Source organism: Lontra canadensis, unplaced genomic scaffold (genome assembly GCF_010015895.1).
Source record: "Lontra canadensis isolate GAN:19392208 unplaced genomic scaffold, GSC_riverotter_1.0 scaffold33, whole genome shotgun sequence".
In the NCBI taxonomy this organism is placed as follows: Eukaryota; Metazoa; Chordata; class Mammalia; order Carnivora; family Mustelidae; genus Lontra; species Lontra canadensis.
In genome coordinates, this window is record NW_022631027.1 from 282,199 (window position 1) to 303,386 (window position 21,188).

At 35.2% G+C, this 21,188-nt stretch overlaps 1 protein-coding gene across 1 annotated transcript in view; it reads right to left on the reverse strand.

Moving 5' to 3' along the window:
- LOC116873440 (collagen alpha-1(XXIV) chain-like) overlaps positions 1 to 21,188 on the reverse strand; it is a gene marked incomplete at its 3' end in the record, with an annotated part of 316,096 nt that overhangs the window by 275,183 nt on the left and 19,725 nt on the right. Inside the window, exons 4-5 of the mRNA XM_032867266.1 lie at positions 9,900 to 11,251; positions 2,334 to 2,387 (exon numbers count right to left, since the gene is read on the reverse strand). Of these exons, the coding sequence (XP_032723157.1) occupies positions 2,334 to 2,387; positions 9,900 to 11,251 (1,406 nt within the window). The remainder of the gene's footprint in view (positions 1 to 2,333; positions 2,388 to 9,899; positions 11,252 to 21,188) is intronic.

A 21,188-nucleotide genomic window follows, 5' to 3' on the forward strand; every position in this document is an offset into this window, starting at 1 on the left:
TGATTCAAAATCCTGCCTTGAGATGCTTACCTCCCTAATTTTTCACCCCTATCTCCAGCCATATTGCATAGTGCTATTCTAAAAGCTGTGTAGAGTAAGAAGCCTAAAAATAAGAAAGTGCAAATGTTTAATCTTCTGCTAACATGTGTTAACCCTTTCTGCACTTGGGTTTTTGTTTATGCCATTATGTATGCCTATAAGACTTAGTTCATTTCATTTTGCCCCCCTACAGCTGCCCGAATCATTCTTCAAGTGTCAGCTAAGATCCCACCTCATTTTTAAGTCCTAGCTACACTGTCATAAAGTGATTTCTCTTTCCTACTAACTTCCATAGAAATTGCTGCCTGGAAAATTCATTTGCAATTAATTGTATATGCTTTAAGATATTTCTTACACTGTTTAATCTGTTCTTTAAATATTTTATTGCTATTTTAATTATCTTATGACATGTGCCATTTAGTTCTAGGATTTTTTTGAAAAGGGACTGTTTTTCATATTACCAGTATAGCACTTGGAACATATTAGATACTCAATAAATATTTGTCAATAATTGCTTCTATTTACCAACTATGCATAGATAACTGTGCTAATGCTTTATATTTCCTATTACCTATTTACAGATGAAGAAACTTAAGCTCATGGGACCAGCAAGCAGAGGAACTAAGATTCACTTCCAGAAAGCCTTTCAGGTGACCCTATATTCATCTGGGTTTGGTAGCCACTCCTGGGCTCTTCAGCCATACTTCTAGGTTAACATATCACATATAGTTAATAATTACTTATTTTTCGGCCTTTTCAATTCTGAATTGATAGAGCATTGTGTTTCAGAAAGGAGAGAGACATCAGCAATGGCAATACTGGAGGCATATCTAGCAAAATCAAAACTAAGGAAAAAACACGAGATGTTATGACACATGCCATTTGTAACCTTCAAAAAGTAAATTTCAATAAAATAGGTGGAAAGATTATGGAGATTTACAAGTGAGTTTTTGGTGGACATGTAGGGCAATGGCATAAACTATTATTTTACAAAGCTCAATAGCGCAATGGTGAGCTAGGAGCATAACTTTAGGAAAAATTAATGTCAATGAAAGTTTGAGGGTTTTTCTTTAAGAATAATTTGTTAGTTGTTGCCAAATGAGACAAAATCTAGGAGAAAAAATATTAAAAGTTGCAAGTTTTAAGATAAGTAATGGAATGAGGATAAAATTAGGCACACAAATGGGATAATTGGTCTTGAGAAGAGGAATACTGTTCCTTCCTTAAAGAAAGGATTAGAAAAATTTTTAAAAAAGATAAAAATTAAAGAAGGAAACTGCTGCATCATGAGAATAGTTGGAGCCTCAGACGTTGAAGGTCATGCTGTGGGGACAGCCTCCATGGTGGAAAGGGAATGGAATCAGAGCAGAAAGAGATCCAGTTCCTCAGAAGAGTAGGACCCAAACAGAGTGAGGAGGATAGAAGTGGTGCACCAGCTATGGGAGGGGGAGTGGGCGCGTTCATGAGAGACTCTGAGGGGAACATGATAGGTCATCAAGTAGAAATAAACCAAATGCCAAACAAAACTACCACCAGTAGTGTTCATTTAAGGCCTCATACAGACAAGAGTTTGTTGTGAATATGGACGACTCACAGTATTAGTTCAGGATGATTTTTCATTATATTGTTTATATGACAGATAAAAATCAGAATAGAAAGAAAGTGGATTGTCCATGGCATACGCATTTGTCTTTGTAACAGTCGTAATTCCTTTCCTGGCTCTTAGAAGAATTCCTGTTAGTAAAAGTCCAGGTTGATTTTTTTCAGTTTCAAAAGAAATGAATTTTAACACAGCAGTAAATCTTTTTTGGACCTGTGTAATGTGAGAAACTACTGCTGATCCTTAAGGCAGCTTTTTCCTCAGGACAATTATTTTTCTAGTCCATAGTTCCAGCATTTTCCACTATGTAATCCAGGAACGTACTATTTTAAGGCAGCTCACTCCTCTTCATTTCCCAAAGCAAATGAACCCCACCTTGAACTATCAACTACTGATGAGATCACTTTATAACGAAGAATAATGTTACAAGTAGCACTAGACGAGCCACTAATCTACAAATTTGATAATCCTTCTTGGGCATGTTCACAGAGAACGCTTTGGCTGGGTGTTTACTCTCAAATAAACAAGCTGCACATGTTCCCGAGTTTCTCTTGAATTGGCAAAGGTAGGGAGGGCTATGTTTGAAGATCCAGGCAGGTTTCCAAAGGAAGTACATACTGTACAATACTAGGAAGAACATACTGCAAAGTTACTAATTCTAACAGCAAGTGGGACATGGAGCCCATTCACTTACCCGTGGACCTCTCTTTCCTGAGGGACCTGGGATACCTGCTGGACCCGGTGGACCCTTGGAAAACAATTGCCGAGATGTTAGACACTGTAATAGACACATCTTTTCTCAAAAGTCTCATTAAGATTCCCATACTAGGGCTTTTTTTTTCAGTCCCCAGTTCCCAGCTGATGATGATTTTAAAGTAACATGAATCCCCTCACCCTAATCAGCAGGGGTGAGAGTTGAAACTCAAGTGTCCTCTTTAATCTGGCCAGAAATGGCAGCAGGAAGTCTGTGACTTATGGTTACAGCCACTGTATCTGGTTTTTACAGGGACCATAACTAGTAGTTTTGTGGGTAATTTTTACCTAACTTTACTTTTACTACTGAAGGCGGAATTCAATTTAGGGTTTGGAGACCGACAAATACAGGTTTTTCCAAACACATTTCAAAAGACTTGCCCTGAAAAATTAAAGCACTGACCATATTATGTTCTTTTAAAAAACTTATAGCAAGAATCTGTGTAATGTGTTAAATTATTATAATGAGATCCTTCTAATATATTCAGTAATAAATCTGCCTTACACCAAATATAGCATACCCAGAGGTCAGTAATAGACTTAAATAGTTTGCAAAACAAAGTAGGAAAGCAAAAATTGATCCATTTTAAAGTGTTGTGAGTTCTTTAAATGTTACTTATTAAATATATCAAATAAGAAATAGGAAATTACTACTTTACTTCCTCATGTAATGCTTTCTATCATCTTTTTTACTTTAACAATCAACTGGGGCAGAATGAATGTTCATTTGGGATATGGTTAACACATTCATTCATTCATTCATCTTTCATTCACTTGTTACTGAGCACTCTGCTGACATGGAATTATTCTTCATGTCTTTAGGCCATATACATCTTCCATTTTACAAATATTCATTCAACATAGCCTTCAAAATAGTATGAACATTGAAATTAAACATACCAAAGTTAAAGTACTAGCCTTCTCATTAACAAGTAGCATGACCTAATGAGCCTTATTTTTATCAGGCATTTTTTCTTATTTCTCATTCTTGATATTAACTACTCTTTGAAATTTTCTTCTTTTATTTATATTACAGTCATTTTGAAGTTTTATAATGTTCTTTATATATTTCGAACTGTCCATTTTCCTTTAATTATATTTTTTCCTCTCTTATCCCCTAACTTGATAAAAACCTTTCATGTATTTCCTAATATTGAGAGATAAGTCCTATTTCTATTCAACCTCAGACTGAGGGCATACTCCTTCCTAACCTGTTCAAATATTTTAAGACCTATTATTATATTACTAGCATTCATCAAAAATTGACTTGTACGTATTTTTTTTTAATTGGAATTCTTTTCACAGTTCTGGTTCTGTTGTTATAATCAGAAATTAAAGGCTACTTATTTAAAGTCCCCCCAAAAATAAGAAAAATGAAAACTTAAATGGAAAATTAAAACAGAATGTCTAGTTTGGTTTATTGCCTTATCAAACGACATTACAACAAAAGAAAACACGATTCCATTCACACTGAAAAGGAAACAACATTAGCTACTGGGGAAGAAAGAAAGTATATTTTATGTCATGATTGAAATATTTACATTGTGTAATAAGCACTAAATAAAAATCAATTTTAGCTTTCTTCACAATTTTGCATTTTCAAATCTTTGAGAGCAGATTATTAAGAGGGATTTCTAGAAAACAGGAAAACAAACTGATTTGACACGTCATGGCTGATTGAGGAGAATAAGTTATTTTCTATAAATAAAGTTAAATACTAAAAATGGCACTTTAACCTTGAGATTATTAGTTATTAAGAGAAATTCAATGACAATTCAATGACAAGAACAGTGGTTTTGCAATTGTCCTGTCTAGATTCAAATCATGCCTTAGGATTTACTGGCTGAACTACCTTGGACAAGTCAGTTACTCTTTCTAAGCCTTAGTTTTCTCATCTTTAAAATACTGATGATAAAAATCTACCTTTCAAAGTTCCTGCGAACATTAAAGATGATATAGGTATAAAATACTTATAACCATTGCTGATATATAGTATTTAACCAGTAAACTCTAAGGTAATGAAGTTTTTAAAGGTGTATATGGGCACAACAAGCACTCAATTCATGTTAGTTATAATTACTAGGATAATTATTATATTACTAGTATATAAATATATACACTAAGGCAAATATATTCACTAGAACAAAACTTTTAAAACATAGTAATGCCTGGTCAATTAATCTTGGAAATCCTGTATCTAAATTTCCTTTTTTAATTGCTTCAGTCACTCATTCATTCACTCATTTTATAGACATTAGCAAGCATCAGCTTAAGACTGGATAAAAAGACACACGTTAACAGATAAGCATATAATTATACATTTTACTTAGTGATATGAAGGAAAAGAACAAGCAAGCAACAGAGAGATTAACAGGGTGCACCTAATGTATTTGTTGTATCAGAGAAGACTTTCCTGAGGAGGTGCTAAGTTAGACTGAAAAGACGATAAAGAGAAAAGAGGAGGAAGTAAAATTCCAGAAAATTGGAAGAAAATGAACAAAGCAAATGGAACAAAAAGCACAGTCTTATTGAGGAATTAAAAGAAAACTCAGTGAGTGTAAGGAAAAGGGGGACAAAATGAGGCTGCAGAGGTAAGAACAAGCCAGATCACATATAGCTGTATAGGTTACAATAAGATGTCTTTCATTTATTGTAAGTGCTTTATTCTTCTGCCACTGAAGAACTTAAGCAACTAAATGATGTGATGTGATTCGTGTTTTTAAAAAGATCACTAGAGAATGTCCATAAAATATGGCAGAATGAGAACATTTTTAAAACTATCCTCCCTCTCTTAAAACCCACTGAAAACAACAAAAAAACACCAGAAGAAAAAACACCATCTCCAACGAAACAACGAAAGGACCACAACCACAAACCACAAAATATGATGATTATCTTCCAAATACTGAGAAAGTCTGTGGTAAGGAAAGATGTTGAGAGATGACCAAAACCAGAAAACCTCCTCAGACCTCAAATCTTGGACAGGCTGCAGATATCTAAATGCATGTCAATCCTGAAAGTTCATTCCAGAAGTCCTTTGATTAACAGTGGAGAGGTTGAAAGGGAATGAGAAAGCTGCAATAGATGTGATTAATGACCCAGTGAAGACCCAGCTCCAAACACCCAAGAGAAGGAAGGTAGATTTGAAGAGGAAAAACCCACCATTTTTATGATCTGCGACCAAACCTCCTAACCCCAGGAGATTGTTGGTGATGAGAAGGGATAAAACACAGGCGCATAAATCATCATATTGGTTCTTAGAGGGCCTGTGAAATAAAGGGCTTCATAACAAATTGTACATGAAAATAAGAGGACATATGTTTCTGGATAGAGGACAAAATAAATATGATCAGATGGTGTTTAAAGGCAGCAACTTAAATCTGACACTGTGTACCACTCCACCTTACTCCCCTTTGCCTTTTCCTGCACTATTCTAAAATATATAATGGCCCAATTAGAGCTCTCTTTATTTTAAAAATGGCTAATAACCAGAAAGAAACCAGCAGGCGACCTATACATACATATAAGGAGAGGGAGAAGTATGAGGACAGAAACATAAATTGAATGTAGATGAAAATTATTTATCAGAGGAGGAATTATTCTACACAACAGAGAAAAAGTTCAGACATAAAGATGCAAAGAATTTCAAGATGCCATTTTTCTAGAAAAAGCTCAAAGAAGAGTTATAAGAAATACAAGTAACAATGAAGGCAATGAAATGCGAACCAGAAGAGTTTAAGAAAGACATGAAAAGAGAAAAAAAAATTATAGATGAAAACCATGTCAGATACAATAAAATCTGATTAAATACAATTGAAAAATCAACAGAGGAATGTGAGTGCAGGATAATCAAAATCACACAAAATGAAATAGAGAAAAGCAATCACATAGACATGTTCGTAAAAAAGATAATAATATCTATCACCACAAAGGACATCTAACATATATGTATATTGGGGTGCCTGAAGAAGAACATGGAAAAATGGGAAAGAAAAAATATTTGAGGATAGAAGGGAAGATGTTTGTATAATGAAATAAAAATAATCTTCATATCAGAGGAATAGCAGAAAAACCTGAAACAGACCTAAATAGGTTTAATGAACCTCAGAGATGATGAAAGAACTACACAGGTGAATGGCAGAAAAAATCATCACCTACAGATGGGAAAAATCAGGCTGGCCTCAGCGTAATAGTAGAGTAGTAGTAACATCTACTTCAAGAAGTGGGGCCACAACCCCCACAAAAGTTCATCATTTAATTACTATTCACACTTTCTTCAGCTTTTTAAAAACCTACCTTTAGTCTTCTACCCTACACTTAAGTCGGACTCATGAAGTTCAGCAGTGACTTTCTCATCAGAAGAACTAATGCATTTCCTCCTCTGTTGTTCAGTCCTCATACTTTTTTCTTGTTGTAGCTTTTGGCACTTCTGATCAATTTCTTCTCAAAACTCTCTTCTTGGGCTTTTGCCACGGTACACTATACCCTATACATAGTACACTACATTCTTCTCTCCCATCTGACTGTTCATTCACATTTCTGCTTTTTTTCTGCCATAATCCCAAAGCAAACATTTCCCATGATCCCCATGATTTGGCTCCTAACACTATGCCAAACTCCTTTCCTATACTTCAACTATATTGATAGGAAGACCCCCAAATTTATATCCCTATCTTAATCTCTCTTTTCCACTTTAGTTTCTTAACTTTTCCAACAGCTGACTGAATTTTCTTTAAAGATTTTTATTTATTTATTTGACAGAGAGATCACAAGTAGGCAAAGAGGCAGGCAGAGGGAGAGAGAGATGGGGAAGCAGGCTCCCTGCTGTGCAGGGAGCCCAATGCGGGGCTCGATCCCAGGACCCTGAGATCATGACCTGAGCCGAAGGCAGAGGCTTAAACCACTGAACCACCCAGGTGCCCCATGAATTTTCAACAGTATCTTCAATGTTCTAACTTAGTTTCCTCTCCTAAAATAGACTTCCTCTCCTAATTACTGATTTTAGTGATGGTATTACCATTCTCTCAATCCACAGACTTAAAACTTCAGACATCTTTTATTCTCTTCCTTTCTGTTTCGCCCCAGCTCCAATTAATTTCCTAGTTCTACCAAACCTTTCTTCAAAATATTTCTTTTTTTTTCTTCAAAATATTTCTTAAATCCTACCTTTCCATTTCATTTTCACTGCTGTCATCCTAGATACCATCCTAGTCTTGTAACATCAAGATGACAGCCGGAACTTCTTGTCTGTGTTGGGCGCTACAAACATACTGACTTCCCTATTAGCATCACTGTTTAGAAACCTACAAAATTCCTCATGAGGACAAGATCAAGTTAGAAACATCAGTTTGACAGTTAAAATTCCCCATAACCTGACAACATCTAGCTTGGGTCTTATATGTGTCCAACATTATTTGCTCTAACATCATGAAAGAGTTTGAGCTTTAGAAGTAAAAAATCTGAACCCAAACTCTGGCTCTGCCATTTATTAGCAATGTGGTTATGAGTAAGTAAACTAACTTTTCTGGGCTTCAGTTTCTTCAAATAAAAAATGAGGATAATAATACCAACCTCACCAAGGTATTTTAAGATAAGATAATGAATGTAAAGGGCATGGTAGAGCATCTGCCACAAAGTAAAAACTCAATAAACAATTGCTGTTATGCCACTTTTCCTATATAAAAAATAGACCAGTTCCTTTCCCCTGTCAAAATCTATCCGTTCTTTGAGGCCTAAGTTATAACTAACTTTGTCCACAAGAACCTGTTCTGAACAGCTCAGCCTCAAGTGATCTTTCATAGGAATCCCCTCAGAAAATATTTCCCTTATAAACATTTGTACCCTCTAACTTAGTTTGTAAGCTCTGTCTGAAGAGTGATTCTGTTATACATACTCTGTGTTCCTGCTTTGCTTAGGAGAAACTACATAAATATCTGTTAAATATTATTGCTTCATCTACCAATGCTGAAATGATTATTTGGGGATTTATAGAAGAGCTTAATGCTCATCTCATTATACTGACTTTTTCTGAAGAAAGTAAATGGTTTCCATACCTATTTGTTTAATATGACCCACCCAATAGCTCAGTTTTATTACTAAGATGTTAATAACATTGCTATAGCTGAAAAGAGTTTATTTCTCTATAATAATGTATTCTTCAGATTTTACTTTAAAACCGTTAAACAGTCAATCTAATAAGAATTTTTCCGGGATGTCTGGGTGGCACAGTCAGTTAAACTGCTGCCTTCAGCTTAGATCATGATCCCAGGGTTCTGGGATCGAGTCCCACATTGGGCCCCTTGCTCAGTGGGGAGCCAGCTTCTCCCTCTGCCTGCTCTGCCTGCCATTCCCCATGCTTCTGCTCAATCTCTCTCTGACAAATAAATAAATAAAATCTTTTAAAAAAATTGTTTAATACCTATCAATACACTTCAAGCAAGATCCACAAAGGAAACATAAGCTAAGCAAGTGACATAATCTTCTCCCATTCAGTGGCTTCTGGAATCAAACCAATGACTCAAATTTTATTTTCATCAAAGAAAGAAATATTTTAAGATATATTTCAGTCAGCTTGTAATTAGAAAATTATTTTCTAAACACATATAGGTTCCTTACTTAAGATATACAAATATAAAAAGCAAAAACATGTTTCTAATGTGATTTTAAATAGATTTAAATAGGTTTTAAATGACTTAGAAATTTTTCAAATGTTCCTCTGTAATTGTACCTACACAACAAAAGAATTTCAGAGCTGAAAACATCTGTCTATTATCCCATAGTTTTGTTTATATATCATTAAATAAGTGATTTGGCTGAGTTTTTTTTCCATCAAATAGACAGATGGACTGTTAGCCTTTTTTTTGTACTAGGTAGCTGGATATTTTATTAATTCATAAACATAAATGAACCATATCATTAAAGATTTAATGAAATACATTATTCTTAATAGATACTATTTCATTTAGAATGATAGTGCAAGGGTTTCCTTTTTTCCAGTCAGTGAATCACTACAAAATTATCTCTATCTAAAATAAATTTTTATAATCTCTTTTAATCCACTTGATATTATTTTGTTGAAAGATGTGTTTAATGATTATGAATTAATTTAATTGATATGTTTAATGTATCTTTCTTTGGTATACTACAACTTCTTCATATTCTCTTAACATGACTATGTATTAAGTCTATGGTTTTTCTATAAAGAATGCTGACCTATATTTAGCAGTTGAATTCCCAATTGAATTTCAGCTGGACAAGAAAAACATATAGCCTACTCATCACTTTACCAGAATTAAGTAACCTTTCAGTCTGCCAATAAAAACAACGACAACAAAAATACATTTGAACCAGTTTTGCATTCTGGTTGGATGCATTATAGTTAACAACAAATTCACTCACTATAGCCAGGATACATTTCTGAAACTGATCTGTTCTGTACTGCTCAGTCTAGAGATTTCTTTTTGATAAGCTAATACATTATGACAGATTTAAAAAAACAACAACTTACAGGAGGTCCAGTGTCCCCTTTTGGCCCTCTTAGTGTCTCCATTTCGAGCATTGCATTAAGATCCTCATAATAATAGTAATAATCATAAAGGTCAGTCTCATAGCTACTTGCGATGGAGTAGGTAGCATCAGGATCAAATTCACCTTCTTTCCTAAGGTCAAGGTGATTGTCCACAGCTGGTTCCTCTGTCACTCTGTATAAGGTTGTGTTTAAAATCTGTTGTAATTCCATGAGTTCATTAGTGTGTAGATTTGCTGTGATAGCCTTCTTGAGATCAGTAATTGTTTCTTGTTTCATATGTGGAAGAACAGATGATATCTTCTTAAATGGTGACAAACCAGTTACTCTATCATTATGTTGTGTGACATTGTCAAACACATTTGGGAGAAAACTAAATTTCTCCTTGCTATTTGTTCTTGCCTTATTGAGATGACGGGTCACTGACAGGCTTACATTTGTCTGAGTATGTTCCTCAGTGATCATTTCTTTGGCCTGAATTCCATGGTTTACATGATCCACAGCAGAGACATTGCTTGAATGAAGAGACTTTGACTGAGCCTTTGATATCTGGTGTCCTTGTTGTTTACGGACTATTGCAGGTTCATTATTTATGATATTTGGGATGCTTTTGCCTCTGGTAAATGTGTGTTCTGACACCACTTTTTCACCAAATTGTCTGGGCAAAGGAGAGTTTTCCAGTATCTCAGCTGATACAATGGTTGAATGAAGAAGGTTTATCTCAGGGCGACAACGCTGGCTCACATATCTGCAATAATCTGCAAATGCTTCTGCCGAAGGAATAATGTCCAACTGACATACTACTCCTTCAAAATGGACAGAATTATTATTCATACTTCCTAAGGTAAATACACTGTTAGGATCAAAAGTCTGAACTTCCAAAAGAGTCTCTCTGCTAAAATATTTCTTTCCACACTCAACATACATTGAGACAACTTGGTTTCTAACAGTAATGGCAAATGAGTGCCATCGCTCATTGTGAACACTGTAGTTGAAAAATACAGACTGCTTTCCTCCAAGGTATACTACTAATTTTTTAGGTAATAATTGCACTCCTAATTGCAGTCTATTTTTATGTCTAATGCTGAAGAGAAATGCATTGTTTACTCTATGGGACTGCAACCCAATTAATATTGTAAATGGCTGTTCTAAGTTGACTGGTAGAACTTTCAAAAGAGGTGACTCAATGTAAGTATCATTAGTGAAAATGACACCTGATTCTGTTAAATGGACCCCCTGAGGTAATGGTGTAGATGATGATGGTACAGCAGTCACCGATGATAGGTGTCTTACATCTTTGCCTCCAAGGCCTAGTTGATGAAGAATGTCTATGCCTGGGAATTAAAAAGAGAGAGAGAGAAAGAGAAAGAATCTTACTCTTAGGCATTCATGTGTTTATATAAATGTTTGAATATGAGAGCATATTCCTTGTCTGTATCAATAGTAACCCCTAAAATAAGCAAGCTCTATCAATTTCCAGGTAATAAGATATGGAGAGGAAGAGTAAAATGTTATACTCAGTAATTTGACACACACACATACATACACATGCAGCCATGGGTGTGTGTGTGTATAGGCACATGCACACACATCAATATTCCTAAACCCCAAATTTAATAAATGTTCTCTCATTTTTCCTGATCAATTAGGAATCTTATTTTTTACTCCAATGAATATTATTTAACTTGGAACTTAAAACTGAATGACTTCTATGTTAAATAGAAACAAATTTATACAAACAAAAAAATTTATAACTTGGAAATCATTTTATAAATTAAGTTCACATAATCTTTTAAACTATATTTTTTCAGGCTACATTCCCTTACAGTCTTTTGGGAATTTACAAGTCACATAAAAGTTTTCCCTATGCCTAATACAGTAAGTTTGCTACACATAGAATATTCAGTCACCTTGGATTATACCATGTGAGGGCATAGCAAGAAGTTGGCGTTCTGCAAACTGTAAGAGGCTCTCACCAGAAACAGACCATGCTAGCACTCAATCTTGGACTTCTGGCCTCCAGAACGAGTGCATCTTGTCTGGATCGTGGTTGATACATTCAGTTATACATCCCTTCAACCACCTCTCCACAAAATGACTAAGAGGAGGAACACCCAACAGAGGAAAAATTCAGAGACTGTGCCCTCTGCCACAGAACTATTGAATATGGACATAAACAGTATGTCAGAAAGGGTATTCAGGTAATAATTATCTAGGCAATGGCTAGGTTGGAGAAGACCATTAGTGACAACATAGAATCTCTAAGGGCAGAAATGAGCCAATCTGGCAGAAGTTAAAAATGCTATCAATGAGATCCAATCTAATCTAAATACTCTAATAGCTAGGGTGAGTGACCAAGGCAGAAGATAGAACTAGTGATCTAGAAGACAAAATGATAGAAAAGAAGCATCAGGAGGAGGCCTGAAACAAACAGCTTAGAAGCCATGAAAACAGAATTAGGGAAATGAATGACACCATGAAACATTCCAATATCAGAATTATTGGGATCCCTGAGGGTGGAGAAAGAGAGAAGACTAGAAGATATAGTTGAACAAATTCTGGATGAAAATTTCCTTAATCTGAGGAATGGAACAAGTGTTTGTGTCCTAGAGGCAGAAAGGATACGCCACAAGATCAACAAGTCTAAAAAGACATCCAGACACTTAATTGTGAAAATCACAAATCAAAATTTCATACAAGAGCTCCTGAGGACAGCTGGGGGAAGAGATTCCTTACATACAGAGCAGGACGATCAGAATAAGGTCAGACCTGTCCAAGGAAACCTGGCAAGCCAGAAAGGGCTGGCAAGACATATTCCAGGCACTAAATGAGAAGAACATGCAGCCAAGAATTCTTTATCCAGCAAGCCTGACATTCAAAATGGATGGTGAGATAAAGAGCTTCCAAGACCAGCAAGGTTTAAAAGGGTATGAGACTACCAAGCCAGCACTACAAGAAATATTAAGGGGGGGGGGTTCTATAAAAGAAGAAAGAACCCAAGAGTGACACAGAACAGAAATTTACAGAGACAATCTATAGAAACAAAGGACTTCACAGGCAAGATGATGTCAATAAAAACTTATCTTTCAATAATCACTCTCAACGTAAATGGCCTAAATGCTCCCATAAAATGGCATGGCATTGCTGACTGGATAAAATGACAGGACCCGTCCATATGATATCTATAAGAGACACACTTGGAACCTAAAGATACATCCAGACTGAAAGTGAAGGGATGGAGAACTATCTTTCATGTCAATGGGCCTCAAAAGAAATCTGGGGTAGTGATTCTCATATCAGATAAATTAGTTTTAAGCTAAAGACTATAGTCAGAAATACTACATACTACATCATTCTTAAAGGGTCTGTCCACCAAGAAGATCTAACAATTGTAAATATTTATGCCATATGGGAGCAGCCAACTAAGAAAGCCAACTGTTAATCAAAATAAAGAGTCATATTGATATGAATACATTAATTGTAGGGAATCGCAACATGTCACTCTTAGTAATAGCCAGATCATCCAAGCAGAAAATCAATAAAGAAACAAGAAATTTGAGTTACACATTGGACCAAATGGACCTTATAGATATATACAGAACATTCCACCCTAAAACAACAGAATATTCATTCTTCTCAAGTGCACATAGAACTTTCTCCAGAACAGACCACATACTGGGTTACAAATCAGGGCTCAACTGATACCAAAAGACTGAGATTATTCCCTGCATATTCTCAGACCACATTGCTTTGAAACTGGAACTCAACCACAAGAAAAAGTTTGGAAGGAATTCAAATACCTGGAAGCTAAAGACCATCCTACTCAAGAATGTTTGGATCAACTTGGAAATCAAAGAACTTAAACTATTCATGGAAATCATTGAGAATGAAGACACATTGGTCCAAAGGAGGAAATACATAGCCATCCAAGCCTCACTCAAAAAATCTGAAAAATCTCAAATATACCAACTCTCTTTATACCTTAAAGAACTGGAAAATCAACAGCAAATTAAGCGAACCCCACGCACAAGAAGGGAATTAATCAAGATTAGAGCAGAGATCAATGAGTTGGAAAGTAGAGATACAGTAGAACACATCAACAAAACTAGAAGCTGGTTCTTTGAAATAATCAATAAGATAGATAAAGCACTGGCCAAACTAATCCAAAAGGAAAGAGAAAGGACCCAAATTAATAAAATTATGAATGAAAGGGGAGAGATCACAAATAACCCCAAGGAAATGGAAACAATTATCAGAAATTATTATCAACAGTTATATGTCAGTAAGTTAAGCAATCTAGAAGAAATGGATGCATTCCTGGAAACCTATAAACTTCCAAGACTGTAACAGGAAGAAACTGACAACCTGAGTGGACAAATATCTATTAATGAGATTGAAGCATTGATCAAAAACCTCCCAAAAAACAAGAGCCCAGGATTTGATGGATTCCCTGGGGAATTCTACCAAACATTCAAAGAAGAAATAATACCTATTCTTCTGAAGCTGTTTCAAAAAATAGAAACAGAAGGAAAACTTCCAGAATCTTTCTATGAAGCCAGCATTACTCTGATCCCCAACCAGGCAAAGACCCCATCAAAAAGGAGAATTTCAGGGACACCTGGGCGGCTCAGTGGGTTAAAGCCTTTGCCTTTGGCTTGGGTCATGATCCCAGGGTCCTGGGATCAAGCCCCACATCAGGCTCTCTGCTCAGCAGGGAGCCTGCTTCCTCCTCTCTCTCTGTCCTCTCTCTGTCTGCCCGCCTCTCTGCCTACTTTTTGTTCTCTACCTGTCAAATAAATAAATAAAATCTTAAAAAAAAAAAAAGGAGAATTTCAGACCAATATTGTTGATGAATATGGATGCCAATATTCTCAACAAGATCCTAGCTAATAGGATCCAACAGTACATTAAAAAGACTATCCACCATAACTAGGTGGGATTTATCCCTGGGAAGCAGGGGTGGTTCAACATTCGCAAGTCAATCAATGTGATAGGACACATCAGTAAGAGAAGAGAGAAGAGCCACATGGTCCTCTCAATTGATGCAGAAAAAGCATTTGACAAAATACAGCATCTGTTTCTGATTAAAACTCTTCAAAGAATAGGGATAGAGGGAACATTCCTCAACTTCATAAAATTTGTCTATGAAAAACCCACAGCAAATATCATCCTCAATAGGGAAAAGCTGACAGCTTTCCCTCTGAGATCAGGAACATGACAAGAATGTCCACTCTTGCCACTGTTGTTCAACATAGTACTAGAAGTCCTAGCAACAGCAATCAGAAAACAAAAAGAAATAAAATGTATTCAAATTGGCAAAGAAGAAATCAAACTCTTTCTCTTCACAGATGACAGGATATTTTATATGGAAAACCCAAAAGACTCTACCCCCAAACTACTAGAATTCATACAGCAGTTCAGTAATGTGGCAGGATATGATATCAATGCACAGAAATCAGTTTTCTTACACATGAACAATGAAAATATAGAAAGAGGGAAACTAGAGAATCAATTCCATTTACTATAGCACCAAGAACCATAAGATACCTGGGAATAAACCTAACCAAAGAGATGAAGGATCTCTACTCAAGGAAAGAACACTCATGTTCACACGAGTGACAGAACACAGAACACTCATGAAAGAAATTGAAGAAGACACAAAAAGATGGAAAAGCTTTCCATGCTCATGAACCAGAAGAAGAAACATTGTTAAAATGCCTATACTGTCCAGAGCAATCTGGACACTTTCAGTGCCATCCCAATCAAAATTCCACCGGCATTTTTCAAAGAGCTGGAACAAACAATCTTTAAAGTTGTATAGAACTATAAAAGACCCCAAATTGCTAAGGAAATGTTGAAAAAGAAAAACAAAACTAGGGGCATCAAGTTGCCTGATTTCAAGGTTTATTACAAAGCTGTGATCTCTAAGACAGCATGGTACTGGCACAAAAACAGACACATAGACCAGTGGAACAGAGTAGAGAGTCCAGATATGGACCCATAACTCTATGGTCAAATAATCTTCAACAAAGCAGGAAAAAACACCTAGTGGAAAAAAGAGAGTCTCTTCAATAAGTGGTGCTGGGAAAATTGGACAGCTATGTATAGAAGAATGAAACTCGACCATTCTCTTATACCATACACAAAGATAAACTTGAAATGGATAAAAGACCTCAACGTGAGGCAGGAATCTATCAAAATCCTAGAGGAGAACTTGGCAGTAACCCCTTCAACATCGGCCACAGCAACTTCTTTCAAGACATGTCTCCAAAAGCAAAGGAAACAAAAGTGAAAATGAACTTTTGGGACTTCATCAAGATAAAAAGTTTCTGCACAGCAAAGGAAACAGTCAAAAAAGCAAAGAGGCAACCCACGGAATGGGAGAAGATATTCGCAAATGACACTACCAAGGGCTGATATCCAAGATCTATAAAGAACTCCTCAAGCTCAACACTCAAAAAACAGATAATCACGTCAAAAAATGGAGAGAAGACATGAGCAGACACTTCTCCAAAGAAGACATACAAATGGCTAACAGACATGTGAAAAAATGTTCACTATCATTAGCCATCAGGAAGATTCAAATCAAATCCACTCAGAGATACCACCTTACACCAGTTAGAAAGGCCAAAATTAATAAGACAGGAAACAAGTGTTGGAGAGGATGTGGAGAAAGGGGAACCCTCTTACACTGTTGGTGGGAATGCAAGGTAGTGCAGCCACTTTGGAAAATCGTGTGGAGATTCCTTAAGAAAATAAAAATAAAGCTACCCTATGATCCTGCAATTGCACTACTGGGTATTTACCCCAAAGATACAGATGTAGTGAAAAGAAGAGCCATATGTGTCCCAGTGTTCATAGCAGCAATGACCACAGTTGTCAAACTGTGGAAAGAACTAAGATGCCCTTCAACAGACGAATGGATAAAGAAGATATGGTCCATATATACAATGGAATATTACACTTCTTTCAGAAAGGATGAATACCCAACTTTTGTATCAACATGGACAGGACTGGAAGAGATTATGATGAGTGAAATAAGTCAAGTGGAGAGAGTCAATTATATGGTTTCACTTACTTTTGGAGCATAAGGAATAACATGGAGGACATTAGAAGAAGGAAAGGAAAAGTGAGTTGGGGGAAATCGGAGGGGGAGAAGAAGCATGAGAGACTGTGGATTCTGAGAAACAAACTTAGGGTTTTGGAAGGGAGTGGGGTGCGGGGATGGATGACCCTGGTGGTGGGTATTAAGGAGGGCACATATTGCATGGAGCACTGCGTATGGTGCATAAACAATGAATCTCGAAACACTGAAAAAATAAAATTAAATTTAAAAAAAAAGACTATACAGTCATCTTGATATCTCCTAGACAGGAGAACTTTAATTCCTATTGATGATCACATACTGCTTCTTTCTAGAAACAAGTTTCTTTTGCTTCCATTATTTTCTCAGGCCTCCACAATAATTTTTGTCCAAACAATTTTTGACTCTTTTTCAGTATTTGTTATATATTATATAGATTTTATGTAATATAAATTTTATATGATTATTGTCTTTCCAAGTTTATTTTTATTGCAATGTTACTAATAGCATACTGCTTATCTCCCTTATCCAATTATAAACTCTTGGAAGACAGATTCTGTGTCTGATTCATTATTGAATATCTACTATTCTTGCCATGCAAATAGTTCTATAATTTCTAAATTAATGAATTTTCCCCACCAGGATTTTATCAGATGCCACATTTATCTCTAGAGTCTTATAAAATTAAATATAATTTGTAAAGAATGATGAATCACTTCTTAGAGATAAAGAACAGTTTAGTCAGCCATATGATTGCTATGATTTGGGGGGCAATAAACCTCCCACCTGTATCTTTGAACGTATATAACCATCTCCAACAGGAAATGCCAAATAATATTAATTCATAACTGTGATAGGCAAGAAAAAAATAAAAGTTTTGAACATTAACCAAGAAAATTGTGAAACATCTTGGTTTTTCTTGTATAAGAAATTAATAGATAATTGATAAGTCATGTTTATTACAAATAGCAAACATAATGACAAATATAACTCATGCATAATCTAGCAATACAATTAAAATATTTTCTCAGCAGAGAGCTCTACAAAATACTCAAGTGTTTTTATTTTAAATTTAGAACAACTGTCTCTTTTTTTTTTTTTTAGATTTTATTTATTTATTTGACAGAGAGAGAGAGAGATCACAAGTAGGCAGAGAGGTGGGCAGAGAGAGGGGGGGAAGCAGGCTCCCTGCTGAGCAGAGAGCATGATGCAGGGTTTGATCCCAGGACCCTGAGACCATGACCTGGGCCGAAGGCAGAGGCTTAACCCACTGAGCCACCGATTTTATTTATAAAGTAGTTGTAGTTTTATAATAGTTTTAAATGTTATAAATGTTTATATCTAAGACACAGTATGACAGCGTCTCTCATTCTTTTCCACCAAAACATTACTAACAGTGGTTTAGAATTACATATGTCTCCAGGGATTTGGGGGAGTATTTTAAAAAGGCCCCATAAAAACACAAAAAAATATCTTGACTTCTCATTTTTATAATTATAATTTAATTTAAATCTGTAATATGGCTATATTTTAATATAAAATATAAATTACCAGCTTAATCAGTTAACTATCCCATTCCCAATCTTCGCTGAAAATTTATACCCCTGAAACATATATCTGCTTAGTCTGTAACTTTGGGTACTCTTGCTCTATAATATCTGCCTCTGGGGGTGTATGTATCTCAATCTGAGAAGTAAACTATGTTAGAAACACTGCTCCTATGAAAATCACAATGCTTACTGTGCATATAAACACATATTGCATGAAAAATTATCATTCTAAGATTCCAGATAGGTTATCTTTACACAAAGGAAGTGCCACATTTATGTGGTATGATAACAAGGGCTGCTCCTTGCCCAGCAAAAACTTCTCCTTGCATTTAACAATAACCCCTGCTCTCTTGTACCACAAATTTCTCACACTATTAACAGAGATATTACTGGAAAGAGTATTATTTTTAAACTTCATTTTATATATGTGTGTGGGTGTGTTTAATATTTCATATATATTTTCCTTTAATTCTATTTTATTTGAGTTTTTATAACAAATAGCTAAGTTAAAAAAAATCTTTAAAAATTTGCTCTTCAGTAAGTGTCTTATAATTGAACCATCCTTGCATTCCTCAAATAAAATCTACTTGATGGTTATATATTATTCTTTTGATATCTTTCTGGGTTCTTGAAGAATAACATATGTAAAACGATCACATAAATATTTATAAGTTAAGACTGGTCTATGTTTTTTCTCTTATTGTACTGTCTTTTTCAGATTATAATATGGATTCATTATTTTCTATTCCCTAATTTAGATAGAAGTTATTAGGTTAAGTTTTAAAAACATAAAGTACAAATTAGACACCATTCTCTAATCACAATGCTAACAAGTTAGATTTTAATAACAAGATCAGAAAACAAACAAACAAAACCCTTTAACTGGAAAATGTAAAGGTTTTCTCCTAAATCATTCGGGTCAATGGGAAAACACCAATAAAAATTACATGGTTTTTAGAAAGCAGCAAAAATGAAAATACTGCAGACCAAAATCTATGCGAGAAGGCTTTAGAATTACCTTTTAGAAAGATTTATATTTTTATTCTGTTACCTTTAATATTATAAATGTACACAATGTCCCTAGTCCTCTTCATTTAGACATATCTATTATTTCTTTCCTATGAATACTGCTTCCTTTTTCTTTTTCTCTCTTCTCCCCTTTCCCTTACCATCTAATACTAGCCAATAGAATTAGCTTTTTTAGCATTTGCCTTTTTATTATTAAATATCCTGGTAGCATTTTTATTTGCTTTATCACCTTTGGATAATATTAATTCCCAGCTTCAACAAATAAGCCAATCAGCAAACTTAATGCACTTCCTGTCTTTTTTCCTTCTTCCCCTCCCTTTGTCAATGATTGTGCCATTCCTACATTAATTCGTATGGTAACTTGTATTGTCTGGTAACTTATATCATATGGTAACTTACATTCTGTTCCCACATTTTCTTCTGGTAAGTAGAGGCAGTCTTTTGCAGTCATTTTCTCAGTTATTTCTTTTTTGATGAAGTTTGTCCTCTATTAGTCTCCTTAAGAAGCATTCATAGAAAAATTTCCTGGATGTTTGACTTTTTAGAATTGTTTATTGGTAGCCTTGTATCTTAAATTTCATTGGATATAAAATTCTTTGCTGTTACTTTCTTTCCTTGAATATCTTATAGATACAATTCTACTATGTATAGGTGTGGAATGTTAGGATAGAAAATTCTGAAGACAGCCAATTTTAGTTCTCCCTCAAAAGTGACTCAATTTTTTATTTCCAACATGCCCCTAAGAGATGTTCTTTATCTTTGAAGTGAAGTGCAGATTTTATTAGAATATCTCTTTATGGGTTAAGCCTCTGTCTTCAGCCCAGGTCATGATCTCAGGGTCCTGGGATCGAGCGCCGCATTGAGCTCCCTGCTCAGCAGGGATCTTGCTTCCCCCTATCTCTCTGCCTGCTGCTCTGCTACTTGTGATATCTCTCTTTCTGTCAAACAAATAAATAATATCTTAAAAAAAAAAAAGAATTTGTCTTTATATTGACCATTGTGGGTAAATGTTTCTAGGCATATAGGATGTCCATTTGTTGTACAGATCCAAGTTGTGTTGTTATTGTTACTTCAGCAAAGTTTTCAAGAATTATATCCTTGAATATTTGTTCTATTTTATACTTTTGGTTTTCTTCTTCAAAAATTCCTATTATAAGCATGTTTACTCTCCACTGCTATCTTCTACATCTATCATTTCTCTGCAATCATTCAAAATATGTTATCTTCAGTTCTGTTTGATTTTCTCATTTCTAATTTTACCATGTTTTCTGTAATGTCTAATCTCTCTTTGTGCTCCTTCCAATCTCATCTTGATTTATAAAAAGGGTTTTTTCCTATGATATGTTTTCTGAGTTCTACAAGCTTGCAATTCATATCCTTTTAACATCGTGCCATATCTTCCTTCTCTTGAGTTGTTATATTTCTGTTTTATGATCTTCCTTCATAGAGGTGTTTTTTTTTATGTGTGCATTTTCATTTTGCTGCTTTCCCCTATATTTTCCTTACTGTACCTTTCTATTTATGCTGTGCCAGTTGCTTTTAGTTACTCACAATTTCATGGCCCAACAATTTATAGAAGGATGCTGAGGGAGAAGAGAGAAGCCATGC